A 23,760-nucleotide genomic window follows, 5' to 3' on the forward strand; every position below is an offset into this window, starting at 1 on the left:
AGCATATATATACAGTAAAAACACACGGAGAATGGCACGCCCTACCATGTCAGCATATATATACAGTATATATACCTGGGGTACAGCAGGTCTGCCCATGTGAGCATATATAAACAGTATTTACACCCGGAGTATGGCAGGTCTGCCATGTGAGCGTATATATACAGTACAGTGGAACCTCGGATTACGAGTAACACGGTTTACGAGTGTTCCACAAGACGAGCAAAAATTTTTTATAAATTTTGACTTGGAAACCGAGCAAGTCCTGGTTTACGAGCACCAAGTATCATCAAAAATCAAATGGCACACATGCGCTCCTTGTTTTTCTTGTTTTTACGTGCGCTCGGCTTCAAAACAGGAAGCACATGCGTGCGCTTCTTGTTTTGACGTCGAGCGCACATCATCACAACTGAACCAATGGTTATTCACTTTCTCACGCTGCAGAATTGTGGGTAATCATCTCCCATGCTCGGTCTCAGTCAGCATGCCTCACAAAATTTAGTAGAAAAGCACCACCTGAATAAGGGCATAGCAGTGCGAGCGATGAATCTGTTTAACGACAATGCAATGTCCACATTTTTGCGAAATCGAAAAGGAGGCAAAAGAGGCTGTCATTGGATGGGTTCCTTGTTAAAGTCGCACAAACAGAAAAAGATTCCAGTGAGCCAACAGATAGCAGTGATTCCGTTAATTATAGTGAAAGTCGTCCTACAAAATAACCCTCCTCTTCTCCTCTCTCGTCTCCCTCACACCATCCACGATTCTTTTCAAAGGTAAAGCGCAGGTTCATTTGTTTTATGTATTTTTACTTTATATTTTGTATTATTAATTTTTATATGAATATTTTTGAGTTGTGGAACGGATCATATGAGTTTCCATTATTTCTAATGGAAAAATTCGCTTTGATATACCAGTGCTTTGGATTACAAGCATGTTTCCGGAACTAATTATGCTCGTAAACCAAGGTACCGCTGTATATACACACGGAGAATGGCACGCCTACCATGTGAGCATATATATACAGTATATACACCTGGAGTAGGGCAGGTCTGCCATGTGAACATATGTAAACAGTATTTACACCTGGAGTATGGCAGGTCTGCCCATGTGAGCATATATAAACAGTATTTACACCCGGAGTATGGCTGGTCTGCCATGTGAGCATATATATACAGGATATACACCCAGGGCTGGGAGTAAAGGACGGGGACATAGTGAGTTAGGTAATTATGGGGCCAGCTCAGTGTTGTGTTTGCAAGATGTTTGCCCTTCTGGATGCTTGCGTCCAGTCGGATTTCGTCTGGGAGCGATGTAGGTTAGTTGACTCACTCATGGTCCAGGTTCGTGACCTAGAGGAGCGACTGGCTCTCATCCAACATAACAATGAGTTAAACGAGAGAGTTAATACGCCTTCTAGGGAGACTGTGTGTACGTCACAAGCGGGGAGGGGGGAGAATGATAAACAGGTAGGTCGAGAGAGCTGGGTGAACGTAGGTCGTAGACGTAGAAAAGGGCGTACACAATTCACAGAGGCGGCATCACCTGAAGTAGTGGTGTCTAACCGCTTTCAGGTGCTTCCAGCTTTAGAGCCGGAAGAGACTGGGGAGGCTGGTGAGCCCTTGGGCACCAAGGAGCCACCTAACCCCAGTAGGAGGGAGGTTGTGGTAGTAGGGGATTCAATTATAAGAGGTGTAGATAGTTATGTGTGCACCCGTGATAGAGGGTCCCGTACGGTGTCTTGCCTGCCTGGTGCCCAGGTAGGGGACCTTCCAGATCGAGTGGACAGGCTTTTGGCCCCAGCCGGGGTGGATCCAGTGGTCGTGGTGCATGTTGGCACCAATGACATAGGAAAGGGCAGAAGGGCTGTTCTGCAAGATAAATTTATAGAAGTCGCGGATAAGCTTAGAAGCAGAACATCCACGGTGGTATTCTCTGGAATACTTCCCGTGCCACGTGCAAGTCAGGCAAAGTTAGCTGAGATAAGGGGATTAAATGCATGGCTAAAATGGTGGTGTAGGAAAGAGGGGTTCAGGTTTATGGGGCACTGGAAGACCTTCTGGAACAGGTGGGACCTGTTCAAGCCGGACGGGTTGCACCTGAACCATAGGGGAACCAGTGTATTGGGGAGGCGTATGTGCAGAATAGTTGAGGAATGTTTAAACTAGGGACTGGGGGGGCAGGGAGGTCAGTTAAGAATTTATGTGGGGAGAGACGGAATGCCCAAATAAATATTAAAAGTAGACACTGTAAAAGGCCTACCATTAGTGGTCTGTATTTGAATGCTAGGAGTATTAGAAACAAAATTACTGACTTAGAGGCTTTAATTTCTTCAGACAATTATGACATTATAGGAATAACTGAAACATGGATGAGTGACAATGATGGTGATGAATATAATATGGATGGTTATACGTTGTTCCGTAGAGACCGGATAGGCAAGAAGGGAGGTGGTGTTGCAGTATACGTAAAAGAAAACTTGCAGGCAAGGGATCTCACTGATAAAAATAAAAATTCAGAAGCTGTATGGATAAAACTTGATGCTAAAGATTCAAATGGCCTAATTGTCAGGGTTTGTTATAGAGCACCTAATGTAGCTGTAGAGGAAAGCATAATGTTATATGATGATATCAGGATTATGAGTAATAAAAATGATGTGGTGGTTATGGGTGATTTTAATTTACCTGGGATACAGTGGGACACAGTCTCTGGCTCTTCTGTAAATGAACTTGAGATGGTGGAATTAGTACAGGATTGTTTTTTTACTCAGTTTGTTAATACTCCTACCAGGGGAGAAGCCCTTCTTGATCTGGTTTTCTGTAATAACCAGGATAGGATTGGAAAATTAGAGGTTTTAGACCCATTGTACGGTAGTGATCATAACATGGTTAAATTCGAGGTTAATTTTAGTGTCCAAAGAGCAAAGTCGAAATTAAAAGTATACAATGTTAGGAAGGCTAACTTTAATGGTATGAGACGGAAATTAGAAACTGTAAACTGGACAGAGTTAAATAGCAAAACAGTAGAAGAGGCATGGGAATTTTTCAAAAGCACATTGTTGCAAGTGCAAGAGGACTTCATACCTGTTTCCAGCAAAACTAAATCTAGGAAACGACAACCAAGTGTTAGGATCGGGATCGGGCGAGCCGGAAAGCAGGCGATCGGAGCCGTCAATACGGACAAACGGGGGTTTATTAGGAGCGGGAAGGCGGACAGGAACAAACATCCAAACAATACAATGACAGATCTGGGGAAGACTGACTCAGACGAGGACTAAATACCAAAGACAATCTAGACATAACAGGACTCAGGTGATCACAAGTAGGGCTGAACACGAGGTAACGAGGTGGGCGTGGCACACATCGGAATCGAACGGAGCGGATCGTGACAGAACCCCCCCCCAAAGGCGCGCACACCGGGCGCGCTCGAGGGGAGGCGACGGACGAGACGGGGGAACAGGACCTGGAAGACAAAAGCAAAACATCAACGAGACACCGGAAACAGGACAGAGACACAGAACAGGAACAAGGACCAGAAAAACGACAAGACCCGACAGAGGACAGGGAACGCGGACAGGCAGACAAAGAAAGGAGACAGAGAGGGGACAGAAAACGGAGGAACAAAAGGGCCAGGAGTGAACGGAGGAGACAGAGAGGGACGAGGAACGAAGGCAGGAGGGACAGACGGGAACGGAGGAGACACAGAGGGACGAGGAGCAGAAACAGACGGGACGGAGGGAAAGGGAGGAGGAGCCAGGGGAGCCCGAAGGAACCCAGGCGGGCGACGGGCAGCGGCCGGAGGGGCCGCAGGCGAGAGGGAGAAGGGAACCGAAGGGGACCACCCAGGGGCCAAGGGAACGGGACGAGGGAGTGACGGAGGGGACACGGAGGGAGCAGGAGGGAACACCGGTGCAGGCAGGCAGGAGGGGGAAGCCGCGGCAGGCGGAGGCGCAGCCGGAGCCGGCGAAGGCGCCGTCCGACGCCCAGCCGGAGCAGGGGGGCCCGGAGGCGACTGACAAGGAGCCGGAGGCGGGACCGAGAACCGGCACCGAGGACCCAGGGGGGGACCCGGCGGCGACCGCCGACCCCGAGCCGGAGGACCCGCAGGCAGCCACCGCGCCACCGCCAGGGGCCGAACGGGCGAGCCAGGGGGCAGGGCGGGCGGGACCCGGGCCCGACGCCTGTGTCCCCGTCCCTTGCGGGACACCGAAAGGCGGGGTCCAGGGGGCTGTTGACCTCGCCGGGGCAAGGGCGAGGGAGTCATGAGGGAGGTCAGTCCTGGGCGGACAAGAGTCAAGGCCTCCACAGGCGGGGCAGCCAGAGCCGCGGGCGAGGCCGCCAGAGCCGCGGCCTCAGGCGGGGCAGCCGGCAGAGCGGCGGCCTCAGGCGGGGCCGCGGGCAGAGCGGCGGCCTCAGGCGGGGCCGCGGGCAGAGCGGCGGCCTCAGGCGGGGCCGCGGGCCGAGCGGCGGCCTCAGGCGGGGCCGCGGGCCGAGCGGCGGCCTCAGGCGGGGCCGCGGGCCGAGCGGCGGCCTCAGGCGGGGCCGCGGGCGTGGCCGGCTGGACAGGCGAGCAGGGCTGGGCCGGCTGGACAGGCGAGACGGGCAGGGCCGGCTGGACAGGCGAGACGGGCAGGACCGGCGAGACGGGCAGGACCGGCGAGCAGGGCTGGCCGGACAGGACAGGCGAGACGGGCAGGACCGGCGAGCAGGGCTGGCCGGACAGGACAGGCGAGACGGGCAGGTCAGGAGCCGGCCGGACAGGCGAGACGGGCAGGTCAGGAGCCGGCAGGACAGGCGAGACGGGCAGGTCAGGAGCCGGCAGGACAGGCGAGACGGGCAGGTCAGGAGCCGGCAGGACAGGCGAGACGGGCAGGTCAGGAGCCGGCAGGACAGGCGCCGCCATCACGTGGCCAGCAGGGGGCGCCGTCGCGGGCACCTCCATCGTGCGGCCAGCAGGGGGCGCCGTCATCACGCGGCCAGCAGGGGGCGCCGCCATCACGCGGCCAGCAGGGGGCGCCGCAGCGGCCGCCTCGGGCATTGCCCTAGGCAGAGCAGGCAGGACAGGCGGGTCAGGCAGGACAGGCAGGACAGGCGGGTCAGGCCGTGCTGCTGGCTTCGCAGCGGCGGCATCAGCAGCAGGCGGTGCCGCGAGCAGACCGGCGGCGGCAGCAGGCAGCGCAGCCGCGGGCAGATCGGCGGCGGCAGCAGGCAGCGCAGCCGCGGGCAGATCGGCGGCGGCAGCAGGCAGCGCAGCCGCGGGCGGATCGGCGGCAGCTGCAGCAGGCGGTGCCGCGGGCAGAGAGGCGGCAGCAGCAGGCGGTGCCGCGGGCAGAACGGCGGCAGCAGCAGCAGGCGGTGCCGCGGGCAGAACGGCGGCAGCAGCAGCAGGCGGTGCCGCGGGCAGAGCGGCGACGGCAGCAGCAGCTACAGCAGGCGCGGGCAGGTGCGGAGCAGGCAGGTCCGGAATAGGCGCCAGGATTGGCGCTGGGCGTGCAGGCGCTGCCCCTTTAAGGGCCTTGGGGATCCGGAGAATAGAGTCCCTGACGGCCCTGGCCCCTTTAAGGGCTAGCCGTGTGCCCTGGAAGGGGAAAGTCGCCTGCGATGGCCGGATAGCAGCAGCGAGACAGGCATCAAGCTGCTGCGGTGCCGCGGGCAGAGAGGCGGCAGCTGCAGCAGGCAGCGCAGCCGCGGGCAGTGTGGCGTCAGCAGCCGTTGTTGCTGCAGGCGGTGCAGCGGCGATGTCATCCCCGGCAGGGAGTAAGGAGCAGGCCCCCAAGAACAGCGTCGGGGCGGCTGCTTCCCCTTTCCCCTTCCGCTTCTTCTTCTTCTTGCGGCTGGGGCATGACGATTGCGGCGGGGTTGCCTCGGAGAGGGCGAGCGGCTGAAGCCGCTTCTCCGTAACCCTGTCAAAGAGCTGTCGGAGGTTCTCGCGAACCTCCGCCATGACAGGCGCTGCCGTGAGCGGGGTTACCTCCTGGAGGAGGGTCCCGCTTTTACTGGCCAAGTCCAACAATCCGGTGTCCTCCCGGACCTCCGGTTGGTGAAGCCAGTACAACACCTCGCGAAGCAGATCGATGCGCTGGTCATCGACCTGCGGAGGTGCGTTGGGGAGATCTGTCATTCTGTTAGGATCGGGATCGGGCGAGCCGGAAAGCAGGCGATCGGAGCCGTCAATACGGACAAACGGGGGTTTATTAGGAGCGGGAAGGCGGACAGGAACAAACATCCAAACAATACAATGACAGATCTGGGGAAGACTGACTCAGACGAGGACTAAATACCAAAGACAATCTAGACATAACAGGACTCAGGTGATCACAAGTAGGGCTGAACACGAGGTAACGAGGTGGGCGTGGCACACATCGGGATCGAACGGAGCGGATCGTGACACCAAGGTGGTTTACTAAGGAAATTAAGAATAAAGTCAGGAGGAAAAGGGCTCTGTTCCACAAATGGAAAATAACTAATGATTTCAAAATTAAGCAGGAGTATCTAAGTCTACAGGCAGAGTTAAAAAATGACATTAGGCTATCCAAGAGGGATGTAGAAAGAAAAATTGCATTGGAGGCTAAACATGACAGTAAAGGTTTCTTCCAATATTTTAACTCCAAGAGAGCACTAAAAGCTGAAATCACTAATTTGCAGGATAGTAAGGGACTTATAATTGATAATGAAATTGATATGGTAAATGAGTTTAATGATTATTTTTCAAGGGTGTTCACAATAGAGAACACAAGTAACTTACCACAAATTAATACGAATACAGCATCGTCTATGACCAATATATGTATAACTGAGGTTGATGTGATACTAAGCCTAGCTAAACTCAAAATAAATAAATCGCAGGGGCCTGATGGCATCTTACCTATAGTCTTAAAAGAGATGAGGGATATTATTAGCCAACCTTTAAGTTTAATATTCCAGAAATCGTTATCTGCGGGTGTGGTACCATCAGATTGGAAGCATGCTAATATAACACCCATATTCAAAAAAGGGGATAGAAGTAATCCAGCAAACTATAGGCCAATCAGAAGTAATCCAGCAAACTATAGGCCAATCAGTTTAACTAGCATTACTGGAAAAATAATGGAAGCTATAATTCAAGTGAAAATGGTAGATTACCTAGATGCAAATAACATCATAAAGGATAGCCAACATGGATTTAGGAGAGGTAGATCCTGCTTAACGAATCTACTTGAGTTCTTTGAGGAAGCTACAAGTGAAATTGATCACAAAAAGGCCTATGATGTGATTTACTTAGATTTCCAGAAGGCCTTTGATGTTGTCCCCCACAAACGTCTCTTGCTAAAGCTTAAAGCTGCAGGGATTTTAGGAACTGTGGCAACTTGGATCAAAAACTGGCTAACTGACAGGAAGCAGCGAGTAGTTATTAGAGGCACAATGTCACAGTGGGCCTCCGTTCATAGTGGGGTACCGCAGGGTTCAATTTTAGGACCTCTATTGTTCCTAATTTACATTAATGATATTGACACAAATACATAAAGTAAACTGGTTAAATTTGCAGACGACACCAAGGTGGGCGGGGTAGCAGATACTAATCTAGCAGCAGAGAGGCTTCAACGGGATCTGGATTTAATTAGCGAATGGGCTGATACTTGGGAGATGAAATTTAACACAGATAAATGCAAGGTAATCCATGCAGGGAGCAGAAATATAAAGTACAGATATTTTATGGGTTCCACTGAAATAAAGGTAGCTGATTACGAGAAAGATCTCGGTATGTATGTTGATGCTTCCATGTCCCCCTCTCGCCAGTGTGGGGAAGCAATAAAAAAGGCGAACAGAATGTTGGGTTATATCTCTAGATGTGTGGAGTTTAAGTCAAGGGAGGTGATGTTACGCTTATATAATTCCTTGGTAAGACCCCACCTAGAATATTGTGTGCAGGTTTGGTCACCATACCTCAAGAAGGACATTGCTGCCTTAGAAAAGGTGCAACGAAGAGCTACGAGAATGATTCCTGGTCTTAGAGGAATGTCTTATGAGGAGAGGTTAGCGGAACTGAATCTGTTTAGCCTTGAGCAAAGGAGACTAAGGGGGGATATGATTCAGGTCTATAAGATTGTAACGGGTCTGGATGCTGTTCAGCCAAATGACTATTTCAATATTAGTCTAAATACTAGAACTCGTGGGCCGAATGGCCTCCTCTCGTTTGTAAATTTCTTATGTTCTTATGTTCTTATGTTCATGCCTGCCATGTGAGCATATACACTCACCTAAAGGATTATTAGGAACTCCATACTAATATGGTGTTTGACCCCCTTACGCCTTCAGAACTGCCTTAATTCTACGTGGCATTGATTCAACAAGGTGCTGAAAGCATTCTTTAGAAATGTTGGCCCATATTGATAGGATAACATCTTGCAGTTGATGGAGATTTGTGGGATTCACATCCAGGGCATGAAGCTCCCGTTCCACCACATCCCAAAGATGCTCTATTGGGTTGAGATCTGGTGACTGTGGGGGCCATTGTAGTACAGTGAACTCATTGTCATGTTCAAGAAACCAATTTGAAATGATTTGAGCTTTGTGACATGGTGCATTATCCTGCTGGAAGTAGCCATCAGAGGATGGGTATATGGTGGTCATAAAGGGATGGACATGGTCAGAAACAATGCTCAGGTAGGCCGTGGCATTTAAACGATGCCCAATTGGCACTAAGGGGCCTAAAACATCCCCCACACCATTACACCACCACCACCAGCCTGCACAGTGGTAACAAGGCATGATGGATCCATGTTCTCATTCTGTTTATGCCAAATTCTGACTCTACCATTTGAATGTCTCAACAGAAATTGAGACTCATCAGACCAGGCAACATTTTTCCAGTCTTCAACTGTCCAATTTTGGTGAGCTCGTGCAAATTGTAGCCTCTTTTTCCTATTTGTAGTGGAGATGAGTGGTACCCGGTGGGGTCTTCTGCTGTTGTAGCCCATCTGCCTCAAGGTTGTGCATGTTGTGGCTTCACAAATGCTTTGCTGCATACCTCGGTTGTAACGAGTGGTTATTTCAGTCAATGTTGCTCTTCTATCAGCTTGAATCAGTAGGCCCATTCTCCTCTGACCTCTAGCATCAACAAGGCATTTTCGCCCACAGGACTGCCACATACTGGATGTTTTTCCCTTTGCACACCATTCTTTGTAAACCCTAGAAATGGTTGTGCGTGAAAATCCCAGTAACTGAGCAGATTGTGAAATACTCAGACCGGCCCGTCTGGCACCAACAACCATGCCACGCTCAAAATTGCTTAAATCACCTTTCTTTCCCATTCTGACATTCAGTTTGGAGTTCAGGAGATTGTCTTGACCAGGACCACACCCCTAAATGCATTGAAGCAACTGCCATGTGATTGGTTGATTAGATAATTGCATTAATGAGAAATTGAACAGGTGTTCCTAATAATCCTTTAGGTGAGTGTATATACAGTATATACACCCAACGTACGGCAGGTATGCCATGTGAGCATATATATACAGTATATACACCAGGGGTACGGCATGCCTGCCATGTAAACATACATATTTTGACTTCAAATGTCCTGGTATTTCATGGAGTCCATAATGCCATGTACCCCAAGGTTTCCAGGGCCTTTGGAGGAAAAACAGCCCCACAACATCACAGAGCCTCCACCATATTTTGCATTTGGGATAAGGTTTCATTATAGCCATCCTTCTTTTCTATGTCAAACCCACCTTATGTGTATTGCCAAAAAGCTCCATTTTTGTTTCATCAGACCATTGTAGTAGTGTTTCGCAAACTCCAGGTGCTTACGTTTGTGGTTAACTGATAAAAAAAAAAGCTATTTCTGGCATATCTTCTGCTTCCGAATAATCTTTTAGCATGATGGGGGTGTCTGATAGTTTTTTCAGAGATGTGGTAACCAAGATTTTACTTGGTCTTGTAATTCACCATTACCCTTGGGGATTTTTTTGCCTCTCTTATGTACCTCCTCACTGTACGTGGGGGAAAAATAAACTTGGGTCCTCTTCAAGGCAGGTTTGTAACAGTTCCACTTTTGTATTATTGCCCTAAAAGTAGAAATTGGCATTTTAAGGCAAGTAGCTATTTTTTAATACAGTAAAATCCCGTTATAGTGGACTCGCTTATAACGCAATATCGCTTATAATGGACAAACAATTTGGTCCCCAGGGCCGCTTTTAGCTGTAGTTTTGTTCGGCTATAACGGACATGCAGTTCCGCCTACAAGTCACATGGCGTCACAGCGCAGATACGTAGTCGGGATTATAGTCACGCATCTGGTCAGGTAAAGTTGGATTACTACATGTACAATATAATAATCTGTACCACAAGTCTGTTTACTGGGGTGTGGCATAAGTAAATGGTGTCCTGTAGTTGTGTTCTGGGCATACAGCAACCCTGGATATAATGGACTTTGGATATAACGGACTGTTTTGCCAGGTCCCTTGAAGTCCGTTATAACTGGATTTTACTCTACCCATTCCCTGACTTATGAAGGTCAACACACTTCTTCCTCATTTGGTTTGTATGTTCTCCTATGTTTCCCATGTTGATTGATGACTAAGGGAATTTGGGCTCTGTGTCACCTCATGTTCATATCCCTGTTAACCAGGAAGTCATGGATTACAGCTTGAAGGTTCCTATTCACTCCACTCAACTCAAATATGTACAATTTACAGGAGAAACATGCTTCAGTTACATTGTGTTCACTATAATTTGCAGGAGTGCTAATAATTTTGGCACGTGTTTTTCTTAAAGATAATTATTTTTGCCAGGCTTGAGGGTGGGGCTCGATGGCGAGTGCCTGGTGGCCAGGCCTGCACCCATGGGGCCTGGCCGGCTCAGCCCGAAGAAGGAACGTGGGTCCCCCCCCTCCAATGGGCTCACCACCTATAGGAGGGGCCAAGGGGGTTGGGTGCAATGTGAGTTGGGCGGTGGCTGAAAGCGGGGACCTTGGTGGTCTGATCCTCAGCTGCAAAAGCTAGCTCTAAGGACATGGAATGTCAGCTCTCTGGTGGAGCCTGAGCTGGTGTGCAAGGTTGTGAAGTTCTGATTAGATATATACTCAGCAAAAAAAGAAACATCCCTTTTTCAGGACTGTGTATTTCACCAATAATGTTGTAAAAATCCAAATAACTTTACAGATCTTCATTGTAAAGGGTTTAAACAATGTTTTCCATGCATGTTCAATTAACCATAATCAATTAATTAACATGCACCTGTGGAATGGTCGTTAAGAGCTTACAGAAAGTAGGCATTTAAGGTCACAGTTCTAAAAGCGCAGGACACTAAAGAGACTTGTCTACCGACTGTGAAAAACACCCAAAGAAAGATGCCCAGGGTCCCTGCTCATCTGCGTGAACGTGCATTAGGCATGTTGCATGGAGGCATGAGGACTGCTGATGTGGCTAGGGCAATAAATTGCCATGTCCGTACTGTGAGACGCCTAAGACAGCGCTACAGGAAGACAGGAAGGACAGCTGATCATCCTCGCAGTGGAAGACCACATGTAACAACACCTGCACAGGATCCAAATATCACACCTGCGTGACAGGTACAGGATGGCCACAACAACTGCCCGAGTCACACCAGGAACACACAATCCCTCCATCAGTGCTCAGACTGTCCGCAATAGGCTGAGAGAGGCTGGACTGAGGGCTTGTGTGTTCCTGGTGTGACTCGGGCAGTTGTTGTGGCCATCCTGTACCTGTCACGTAGGTGTGATATTCGGATGTGCATGTTAATTAATTGATTATGGTTAATTGAACATGCATGGAAAACATTGTTTAGACCAGGGGTGCCCAAAATGGGGCCCGCGGGCCAAGGTTGGCCCGCCGTACTATTTAGATTGGCCCGCCAATGAATATCTAAAATTTTAAATTATACTGTACTAAAATTTGTTTCAAAAATTCTTAAAGCAAGAATCCCAATGTAGCTATCAGTGCATTTACTTTTTAGTGTACGTTGGCCTAACTAATATACAGTCGAACCCGGTTATGTCGCCGGACTAGGGGGTTGCCAAAAAGCGTCGAGATAACCGATGATCGAGATAACCGAAAACCAATATGGCGGCAATATACTAGAGTTGTATGTCTCGAGACCGGTCTTGGTCTCGAGACCGGTCTCGAGACCACTTTTACGCTGTCTTGGTCTTGTCACAGTCTCGACAGTCTATTGTCTTGGTCTTGTCTTGGTCTCGGATCCCTCGGTCTTGTCTTGGTCTCGCTGTCTTGTCTTGTCTCAGATCGACACGCAACGTAACAATCGATAGTGCAACATTATTATTATTTCGCCTTTAGCGCCCTTCAAATGCAACCAATCGATAACATACATGCATTTTGTTGTGATTCAGACATTGGCGGTCATCCAATCAAAATACGCGTTATACGCGCAAAATAATTGTAGCGATAGTTAAATGTTAGATGCAGCATCACAGTGAGTAGTAAACCTCATCAGTTAAAGTACAGAAAAATGTCAGCGAATTCTTCTGTCATAAAGTTTGCGTTCATAGAACACAGAGAGTTTTTTTGCAGCACAGGTTAAAAAAAAAAGCATTCGGCAAAATGCAGATTTTGCAGAGTTTCATTGACCGAGACAGCCGGGACTACCTCAACCTTCACCAGGCACTTGGAGCGTAAACACCCTGAAAGGTAAGCTAGCCAGTAGCCATCTACCCATCTTCAAACTTCAAACCTCAGATGATCAGATCACGTATATGTATTATTGTTATTTATCATGAGTTCTTCTCACACGCGCCGTATAAATTATTTAGGGACAGATTTTTTTTGCAAGCTTCTCTGCAGACTTTGGTGAAGAGTGTAACTACATGCTAAGGACAGGTAGGCTATCTAGCTCTATCATGTAGTGGCAATCGGCTACTTAAACATGAACAGTTTTCACTAACTTTAGATATTTTGGCGAATTCACTGAGAGTGTAACTTCAGACTTTATTGAGTAGTTTTTTCTCTTTCACTTCTTGTCAATACAGCTATGTCTGATAGCTGGCTGACATGAGGAGGCTTAATGCAATATGTAAAGTTAATGTACAGCAGAGCATGTGAGCGGAGTGGAGCGGTGAGAATTTCCGCTCCTCGCTCACGAGGCTGCTGGCCTCGCCGCTCCTGTGCTCTAATTCGCACTACGCCGCTCCGCTCAACACCGCTCCTCGCTCCCCCAAAATTTCCTCCCGCTCCAGTCAAATCGCTCCAGTCTCGCTTCAATTTGACAAATAATCTGCATGCCTAACAAATGTTATCAACAAAACCGAAGCATTATATCATAAAGAAATATGAGCAACGGCAACATTGCCACTCAGATAATATTTATTTTTAAGCAACATATAGGCAACAACGGACACGTTTGGCAATGGCATTCCACACAAAAATAGGCTTAAAAATAAAGGAATCAGTGGGTTTAAGTCTAAAGAATATACCCCTGCATCTTCTGCCCCAGTTGAGAGTTTTTAGTAGAGGAGGCATTCTAATGAGACCCCACCGTGCACGGCTAGGATATAAGATGTTGCAGTCTTTAATTTTCCTGAAGTGCAATCAATCACTGCTTTAAAATGTGAACTGTTTTCTCTCTCCTCCCTGTTTGACTAAATAAATGTGACCATTGACCTTTAAATAACATCTGCATATCACATTGTGTTGACTTAACAGGCCTAATCCATTTCAGGGAAGTTTATATCATACAGTGTCATTTGGCTAGTACTACTACAATGGAACATGATGCAATTTCAAGTTTATAATTGTGTATCTTCAATTTGATGTTACAATTTTATCTACAAATTAAGTATAATTGAAATCAGTTACATATTTCCCATCCTTTAGACAATTGTTGGAGGTGTTAGCTGTTTTGTCAGATGACTTTGGGACCAGTCAGTACCCGTCATGTCAGTCCTCAACAGCACACAAAAGTTAAGGGAGCCTCGGTCTCGGTCTCGTCTCTACTTTGTCTTGGTCTTGACTCGGTCTGTCTTGGTCTTGGTCTTGATACCCTCTGGTCTTGGTAGTGTCTTGGTCTTGGTTTAGGCGGTCTTGACTACAAGTCTACAATATACTGTATTAAGATATGCTTGAAATGTATTTATGTGCGTTAATAAATTAGAATGTACATGCACGGGTTTTTGGCGTTGCCGTGATTTGTTTGATGACGCGATCGGCATGCTATAAAAATGCACATACATGTCGGCTAACAACAAAAGGCATATGTGCACCAACTAAAAGCGGAGATTTACCAGTATACAATAAAAACCACCGTCGATTCTCGATACAAACCTTTAATTATATTATCCAACACTGCAAACACAAAGATCGCTCACAAAATCACAAAAAAACCTGCGGGGTGTAATTCGTTGTTACAAAAAGCAAATCTGCAGTGTCAAAATTACATTCACAAGTCATTTCGCTCTGACAGCTCTGAAATGTATCGTACACGCAGTTAATATGGTTTCTTTACAAAGTCTAAAATGCTTAGTTGCTTTTTGCCTTTAACAGTCTGCTTGAAAACAAATGCTTCGATATTATTTATGCTGTCTAAAACAGTCCATCCCCTACAAAAGAACCATACTGTCAAATTTTTTCTAGCATTTCTATCACCTCACCGGCAGAGGGAATTGGTTCCAAATCTTCGTCCGCATCTTCTTCATCTTCGTTGTCATTGCCGCATGCAGATATGCTTGGCTTTGGTTTATTATACAGTCCTCACTCATGGTGCTTTGATTACATTTGAAATATCTAAGACTAAAATTGAAATACAAGCAACTATAAGGGTAATGTAGAGTATATCTGTGCACATATGTACATTTCCACACTTCATAAATAGTCATATTTTAACAATTTACAAAAAGTCCCATGAGTCTTTGCTTATATTGTTGCTACTGTTGTTGTGTTGCTGTTGGACATGCACTCTTTGACATTTTGCACTACATGTGATTACAAAAGTTTAGATGTGCTCTAAATGCCTATATATGACATATTTGTCATATTTTGTTTAATGTTATTTACACAGAAAGGAAGGTTAGATAACTGTTTGATAAATAAAAGTAGCCTACTTTACTTTACTATTAGTGTTTGTATTTTGTGTAAAATATTACATTTGGCCCGCGGTCCTCCGATAGATTTTCATTTTGGCCCACTAAGGGAAAATGTTTGGGCACCCCTGGTTTAGACCCTTTACAATGAAGATCTGTAAAGTTATTTGGATTTTTACAACATTATTGTTGAAATACACAGTCCTGAAAAAGGGACGTTTCTTTTTTTGCTGAGTATAGTTGGGCTCACCTCGACGCACGGCTTGGGCTCTGGAAGCAATCTCCTTGAAGGAGGTTGGACCCTCTTCCACTCTAGAGTTGCTCACAGGGAGAGGCGCCAAGAAGGAGTGGGCATACTTATTGTGAGCCTGTACATTGGGGTTTACCGCGGTGGACAAGAGGGTAGCCTCCCTTTACCTTCAGGTGGGGGGACGGGTTCTGACTGTTGTTTGCGCTTATGTGCCAAGCTGCAGTTCAGAACACCCACCCTTTTGGAGGCCTTGGAAGGGGTGTTGGAGAGCGCTCCTCCTGGGGACTCCCTTGTTCTGCTGGGGGACTTCAATGCTCACATGGGCAATGACAGTGAGACCTGGAGGGGCATGATTGGGAGGAATACCCCCCCGATCTGAACCCGAGGGGTGTTTTGTTATTGGACTTCTGTGCTCACCATGGATTGTCCATAATGAATACCATATTCAAACATACCTAAACTCAAAGCGACAGGTATTTTAGGAACTGTAGCAATGTGGATTGATAACTGGTTAACAGATAGGAAGCAGCGAGTAGTTATAAGAGGCACAATGTCACAGTGGGCCTGCGTTCATAGTGGGGTACCGCAGGGTTCAATTTTAGGACCACTATTGTTCCTAATTTACATAAATGATATAGACACCAATATATACAGTAAACTGGTGAAGTTTGCAGATGACACCAAGGTGGATGGTGTAGCAGATACTGAATTAGCGGCTCAGCAGCTACAGTGGGATCTAATTAGTGACTGGGCCGATACCTGGCAGATGAAATTTAACATAGACAAATGTAAGGTACTCCATGTAGGGAGCAGAAATATAAAGTACAGGTATTTTATGGGACCTACTGAAATAAAGGTAGCTGATTATGAGAAAGATCTTGGTGTGTATGTTGATGCTTCCATGTCTCATTCTCGCCAGTGCGGGGAAGCAATAAAAAAGGCCAATAGGATGTTGGGGTATATCTCCAGGTGTGTGGAGTTTAAGTCAAGGGAGGTAATGCTAAGATTATACAATTCCTTGGTGAGACCTCACCTAGAATATTGTGTGCAGGTTTGGTCACCATATCTTAAAAAGGACATTGCGGCCTTAGAAAAGGTGCAGCGTAGGGCCACAAGAATGATTCCTGGTCTTAGAGGAATGTCTTATGAGGAAAGGTTAGTTGAGCTAAATCTGTTCAGCCTCAAGCAAAGGAGACTGAGGGGGGACATGGTCCAGGTGTATAAGATTCTAACAGGTTTGGATGCTGTTCAACCGAATAGTTACTTCAGCATTAGTTCAAATACAAGAACTCGTGGCCATAGGTGGAAATTAGCGGGAGAACATTTCAAACTGGATTTAAGGAAGCACTTCTTTACACAGCATGTAGTCAGAGTATGGAATAGTCTTCCTGATAACATAGTGCAAGCTGAATCCTTGGGTTCCTTTAAATCAGAGCTAGATAAGATTTTAACAACTCTGAGCTATTAGTTAAGTTCTCCCCAAGCGAGCTCGATGGGCCGAATGGCCTCTCATTTGCATAGTTCTTATGTTTTTATGTTCTTATAAGGGTGTCCATAAGTGCACTTGGCACCAGGACACCCTAGGCCGCAGCTCAATGATCAACTTTGTGGTCGTGTCATCGGACTTGCGGCCGCATGTTTTGGACACTCACGTGAGGAGAGGGGCGGAGCTGTCAACCAGGACGTTGCGGGTAGGTGGAAGGAATACTCCGAAGACCTCCTCAATCCCACCAACACACCAACCAATGAGGAAGCAGAGTCTGGGGACTTGGGGGGGGGGGGGGGCTATCTCTGGGGCAGAGGTTGCTGAGGTGGTCAAAAAGCTCCGTGGTGGTCGAGCCCCGAGGGTGGATGAGATCCACCCGGGGTTCCTCAAGGCTCTGGATGTTGCAGGGCTATCTTGGTTGACACGCATCGCATGGACATCGAGGGCAGTGTCTCTGGATTGGCAGACCGGGGTGGTGGACCCCTCTTCAAGAAAGGGGACCGGAGGGTGTGTTCTAACTATAGGGGGATCACACTCCTCAGCCTCCCTGGTAAGGTCTATTTGGGGGTCCTGGAGAGGAGGGTCCGTCGGATTGTCGAACCTTGAATTCAGGAGGAGTAGTGTGGTTTTCGCCCTGGCCGTGCAACAGTGGACCAGTTCTATACTCTCAGCAGGGTCCTGGAGGATGCATGGGAGTTTTCCCAACCAGTCTACATGTGCTTTGTGGACTTGGAGGAGGCATTTGGGGAGTCCTGTGGGGAGTGCTCCAGGAGTATGGGGTGTCAGGCTTCCTTATAAGGGCTGTTCGGTCCCTGTACGACCGGTGTCAGAGCTTGGTTCGCATTGTCGGCAGTAAGTTGGACTCATTTCCGGCAGTGTTGGGCAAGCTACTTGTAAAGTCTAGTGAGCTAAGCTATCAGTTACTCAACAATAAATTCACTACACAAAAGCTACCACCCATAGAAATATAGCAAGCTAAGTTACACAAATATGGCAAAAGTAGCTTACTACATCAGAAGCTACTTCACATTATACCAACCTAATGCCAGATCAGTGCAAAATGACAGTCAGATACACTGGTTAAGACATTCATTAAAGAACAACCCATGATTTAACACGGTGTACACATTGCATTATGTGAAGCATCGAGACATAAATAAAAGCTTACTGCTGGGAATTAAACAAAAAAAAAGTTATTGGTCTACTACATGGGTGGCCAATCTTATCTGCAAAGGGCCGGTGTGTACGCAGGTTTTTGGGACAACCTGTAGGTCAGTTGTTCAAACCCAGGTGTGAGGACTCTTCAGCCAATCAGTCCTCTAATTAGTAATCTAATTAGGGAGTTGCAGCGAAAACCCGCATACACACCGGGCCTTTGCGGATAAGATTGGCCACCCCTGGCCTACTACTAGGTAAACCAGTACTCTAGTAAACAAACTATTGAGTACCAAATGAAAGCTACTGTGTAGTGTTCGATGGGCAAGACATGGCTATAGGTTTAAATCAATTTAAAATTTCTAGGGAAAAGAAAAACCATATTAACAGTCATCTTATTTCCTCAGGGCCTCCCTAAACGAGAAAACTTCTTCAGACCCCAATTAAACAAGTCGGTTGAAGTTACAAATGAACTTTGTGTTTAATCGGACCGTGACCTTCAGCTCTCACTGGAGTGGTTCGCAGCTGAGTGTGAAGTGGCCGGGATGAGAATCAGCACCTCCAAATCCGAGACCATGGTCCTCAGCCAGAAAAGGGTGGAGTGCTCTCTCCGGGTTGGGATGGGGGTCCTTCTCCAAGTGGAGCAGTTTAAGTATCTTCGGGTCTTCTTCACGAGCGCGGGAAGGATGGAGCATGAGATCCACAGGCAGATCAGCCAGATGAGCTGGCTCGGGCATCTGTTCAGGATGCCTCCCTGGTGAGGTGTTGTGGGCATGTCCCACTGGGAGGAGGCGCAGGGGAAGACCCAGGTTACGCTGGCCTGGCCTGGGAATGCCTCGGGATCCCCCCAGAGGAGCTGGATGAAGTAGTCGGGGAGAGGGAAGTCTGGGTTTCCCTGCTTAGACTGCTGCCCCCCCGACATGGAAAAGCGGTAGAAGATGGATGGACGGATAGATAATTATTTCTTGATGAAGGATTTTTTTTTTCATGGAATAAATTTATTTTAACAAAAGGTTGGATTTTTCTCAAATTTTCAGTGTGACATGAAGTTGCTTCACCAAAAGGTGGATTTTTTCGAACCCTTTTTATAAATCTTTACAACGGGTGCCAATAATTGTGGAGGGCACTGTATATATTCAGAGTATAGCACACCTGTAGATTTCCTTCTCTGCTCCTTTAGCTATGGCACCATGCTGGCATGCTGGGACTCGAACCCTGCAGCACGACCCACCTTCACCGCCTTAGTGGGGACCCTCGGAGAGCAGCTGCAGCAGCGGGTTCAGCAGGTTTGGGGCTGTTTCCTATAGTCCAGCTTGACGATATTTCCACTCAGTAGTACTCAATATGTCAAATCTAATTCTCAATTTCTTATCCACCAGGATGGCAAGGACTATGTTCCCCTGGACACTGTCTTACCTTCTGGAGCAGATGTGCATCTCAACACCCACAGCCCAGGCAGCCTTGGGTAGGAGCTAGTGGTGCAGCTGGTGTGAGACAGGAGCAGGTCAAAGACTGAGCTCTGAAATACACCTTCAGGAGAAACTCAGCAGTCAGAATGCAATTTCAATATGTTGCAACTGTCAGCACAGCCCATTTCATTATAGTTCTCTTTACCAACTTTCAGCTACATCAACACCAGGACTGTCTCGGGCCTAAGCACCTTCGAAGAGCTGCCCTCACTGGACCCACCTGGTTCAGAGGTAGGACATCACCAGCATGCAGTCATACTTAAGGGCCGTGACTCGTGTCAGTACTGCACTAACCTGTGTGGGATGATAATCATCGGTATATCCTGATGTTCTACGTCATTGTGAAATGCTGTCTGACAGGACTACCAGACTGACAGTGGCATGGTGCTTCCATCAGAAGAACTGCAAACTGTAAAATGGAGCACAAACAGGAATCCCCTTATGAGCAGGTATGTCTGGAAACCCCCTTAAACCCTTTTACTGCACAAATGTCTCCCTACACTAACCCCCACCGGCCCGCATCTCCCCTCTACAACCCTGATGCTCAGGCCCACGTCTCCCTTCTGCAACCTTGATGCTCAGTCCCGAGTCTCCCCTCTGCAACCCCAAAGCTCTGGCCCATGTCTCCCCTCTGCAATCCTGATGCTCAGGCCTGAGTCTCCCCTCTGTGACCTCGACGCGCCAACCCGCGTATTCCCTCTGCGACCCCAACGCGCCAGCCTACATCTCCCCTCTGCAACCCAGATGCTCAGGCCTGTGTCTCCCTTCTGCGACCCCAATGCACTGGCCCACATCTCCCCTCCGCGATCCTGATGCGCCAACCCACATCTCCCTTCTGCCACCCCGACACACCGACCCGTGCCTCCCCTCTCTGACCCTGATGCTTAGGCCCACGTCTCCCCTCTGTGAACCCGATGCTCAGGCATGTCTTCCCTATGCAACCATGACACGTCGGCCCGCATTTCCCTGCGTATCCCCTCTGTGACCCTGATGTGCCCGCCCACTAAACTCAATACCTAAACATCTACTTAATGCTAAACAGTAGCACTCAACCCCCGCACGCCTTGCAGGTTCTTCTCTCGCTGTAAGAATCAAGGGATTCTACCTTCTGCCGCACTCCATCCAAGGTTGCACAGCGAGACTGTCGGTAAGATGACCGTCCCGGGTGACTTACCACCCCCAGACTACAGCGGCGCCCTCCTGCAACCCTGCCTATGACAGCTGGAGCAACAGAATCCATCATGGGGCCAGGCTACTCTGTCCCATGCACCGCAGAATTCTGTCGGTATTTATGTGTGAACATTTCTGCTTACGTTGTTTGCCTCGGTACCAAGTAGCATCCATTAACAGTATAGCAGATTCATAAATGCAATAATATATTCTTGCTACAAAACTACGCTGGAAGATAAAATATTTTTCAAGCACCTAAAAACAAGGTTAATTATGGAAATTTAGCATGAAAGCTGTGTATTATAGGAAAGTGAATAAAGGCAGGGTGGGTGGGGGCATGGGTGCTGTCATATTCTGTCCCTCGTCCCTCCCAGACCCACCTATGGCACGCAGCTTCCTTCACATCGCTGAAACAGGGTGTGGCTTCTTTCCAAACTGTGACTGTGTGATGCAACAGCTATGTTTTTACAACAGAGACAGGAGTCAAAGGCCCAGGGCCAGTCGCACAAAACACCTTAAGGCTTTATTTCTCCTTAGCTGAGGCATTTATTTAAGGGTGATGCACAGACTTAAAAGGTTTCCTTAGCTAAGGATGCAGTGGTGACAACCCAGCTTTTATTTTTATTTTATTTATATTTGTCAGACGGATATGTTTCATTTCATCATTAACGTGTAATTTAGTCTCTTTTTTTTCAGTTACTGTCACACAAAAACCTCATCTTATATCTCTTATGGCCGAGTTCATGGTTATATGGTGGACGAGAAAAAAAAACTGAATATGTCACGTATTGTGTATGTATAATACATGTAATATGAATTATAAATATGTCGCAAGGCATATAAATAAAATCATAAAGAGACTGTCAGGTAAAATCAGTTGCTCATCATAAAAGACCTTAAGGGATTTACTAAATTGCAAGACATTTTACAGCAATTAAATGGTCTAGTTTCCACAGAGACCATTTGATTTGCTCGCACTTGCAGCTACTCATGCCTGTTATGGTCTCCAGTATTAATATCATTGACGAAAATATGGCCTGACAAAGGGTTTTTGTGACTAACAAACAAAAACATGACATATGCATTAATGACAATGATGAAATTAAACACATGATCCATCTGACAAATTTAAATTAAAAATAAAAGCTGGATTTTCTCCCCACTTTATCCTTATCGGGCGCATTGTGTTCAATATGATTAGGCACTTTTTGCTTGACGAACAACTTTGATGATTGACCAGCAGCAGCAGTGCTTACTTACGCAGTCATGGCCTGCAGTCTCCCATGTGACCATATATAAACTTGTACATAAAGTATATAAATACAAATGTATACAGAAGTATGGGGAAAAGACATAGGAGTGGAGTAAAAATTGACAAAGTGTAATAATTTTTGTATCTTACTTACATTAAATGCATTACTGAGTACCTTTTTTGCTTCCGTCTCCATATTTCTGCATTGCAAAACTTGATCAACAATATACTTCTGTCTGATATCACCAGCGCTTACTAGTGGAACATGTTACACTGTTTTTTTTATTCTGCAAAAAGATCTCTTGGCCAGATTTAATAATTAATTATGAAAATGTCACAGGGCACATAAATAAAATCATAAGGTGACTGGTAATTAGGTAAAATCAATTGTTCTTCATTAATTGTATCCACTGGGTTCTCTCAGTTGTTGGGATGCGTTCATTTTCGTCCACCATATCACCATTAACTCGGCCATGTTGCGGGTGAGATACAGTCAGAGGTACCTTAATTGGTTTTCCTTACTTTGATTGCTAAGCTCTTTCAACAGTTTGATGAACTTTTAGCCCAGGATAAGGAGAAAAACCTAAATATCTAAGTGAGCATCTTAAGGAAACATTAAAGAACAGGAAGTGTTCTGTGTAAACAATGTCATTTTAAAAACTTAAACTAAGACATTAAGGAAAATCATAAGGTGTTTTGTGCAACTGCCCCTGGAATTAAAGAAAACACTGCTGTACACACAAATACTACAAGGATGAAGGCATAATGGGGGAAATGTCTGTGCAGGGGCTTTTTTTTTTGATAGACCAGTGACACCCATTCACCAGCATGGGTGCAAGGGGATTGAGCAATGACCAGTCACACAACAGCACTGACATACCAGCAGTCTGTCTGCCATTATGGGCCACTCACCACTGTCAACACCCCCTGTTCAGTGCAGCCCGTGGAGCTGGGGTGGTCCATGCCAGGCTCACGCCATCACTGCTCAGTACCGCTTAAGTCCAGAGGGGGGCACACCCGAGCCAAACACTGTGTCTATGCTGGTCATTCTGACAAACCCTCCTGCCTAAGGACAGCCACCCGAGGCCTGCTGCTGGCCGCACCGTTGCAGGCCGGGGTACAAGATCCCAGCAGGATGAGCAGGCATGTAAGAAACGCAGGTTTTATTTCCAATCCTTTGAGGACAGTGCCCTCGCAAGGCCACGACAATTAAAACAAACTTAAAAATTTAGTGCATCTGCATCAGGGAAATAAAAACCAAATAAAAAACAGCAAAGACACCATCAGGTTTTGATCCCCCATCTTTAAAAAAAGGACAAAAAAAACATTACCCCTTGTGTCCATAATCACAGCCACAGGGTTTCAATCTCAGAGAAAAGAGCTTCTGAAGTCGAATGGACTCCTGCCAGGCAGAGCAGCGTGGCAGACAGAAGCGAGGCAGGGAGCCTGCCTGCCCACGTGCCTGCATGTCCATGCTCAGCCACCCAGGGAAAAGGAATCACACCCGGCTGTAGTGCAATTTGCTCGGTTTTAGTCACGGGCAGTCCGAGCTATCGGCTGCCAGGAGCCGGGGCCTCCATCAGGAGGGTGGGGCCAATGCTACAGTTGCCCACTTGCAATGCTGGTCAGCTCCTGAAAGGTGCTGTCGAAACAGCGCTTCAGGTCTGAGTAAGTCACCACCAGGATACTCTTCTCGTCCCGGGAGACCAGGCTGATCTTTTCTGGGACGCCAGCATCCAGCTGCAGCAGAAAGATGCAACACAGTCAGACATCACACAGATAGCTCAAGCAGGGCGCAGCGCCAGCTATAGCAGGTGACATCTCACCTTGTTGAGGCAAGAAACAATGTGGCTGAGATCTATCCAGGGGGTGCCGGCCTCAGTGACCTGGTGGAAGAGGTGGTCCCTGAAGAGCTTCAAAAGGTAGCGATCTCCGGTCTCGGACCAGG

General features: G+C 47.4%; 2 protein-coding genes across 3 annotated transcripts in view; one reads left to right on the forward strand and one right to left on the reverse strand.

Moving 5' to 3' along the window:
• Nucleotides 1-22,093, forward strand: part of flt1 (fms related receptor tyrosine kinase 1) — a 47,536-nt gene extending 25,443 nt beyond the window's left edge. For both annotated transcript variants that reach the window (XM_023800084.2, XM_023800085.2), the window contains exons 26-30: nt 19,102-19,207; nt 19,301-19,386; nt 19,546-19,621; nt 19,751-19,839; nt 20,461-22,093. In XM_023800084.2, the coding sequence (XP_023655852.1) occupies nt 19,102-19,207; nt 19,301-19,386; nt 19,546-19,621; nt 19,751-19,839; nt 20,461-20,608 (505 nt within the window). In that variant the 3' untranslated portion in view covers nt 20,609-22,093. The remainder of the gene's footprint in view (nt 1-19,101; nt 19,208-19,300; nt 19,387-19,545; nt 19,622-19,750; nt 19,840-20,460) is intronic.
• Nucleotides 22,094-22,958: 865 nt separating this feature from the next.
• pan3 (poly(A) specific ribonuclease subunit PAN3) overlaps nt 22,959-23,760 on the reverse strand; it is an 18,739-nt gene continuing 17,937 nt past the window's right edge. The window contains exons 17-18 of the mRNA XM_072711364.1: nt 23,639-23,760; nt 22,959-23,552 (exon numbers count right to left, since the gene is read on the reverse strand). The exon at nt 23,639-23,760 is cut by the window's right edge and continues 17 nt beyond it. Of these exons, the coding sequence (XP_072567465.1) occupies nt 23,412-23,552; nt 23,639-23,760 (263 nt within the window). The 3' untranslated portion in view covers nt 22,959-23,411. The remainder of the gene's footprint in view (nt 23,553-23,638) is intronic.

Source organism: Paramormyrops kingsleyae, chromosome 4, assembly GCF_048594095.1.
Source record: "Paramormyrops kingsleyae isolate MSU_618 chromosome 4, PKINGS_0.4, whole genome shotgun sequence".
NCBI lineage: Eukaryota > Metazoa > Chordata > Actinopteri > Osteoglossiformes > Mormyridae > Paramormyrops > Paramormyrops kingsleyae.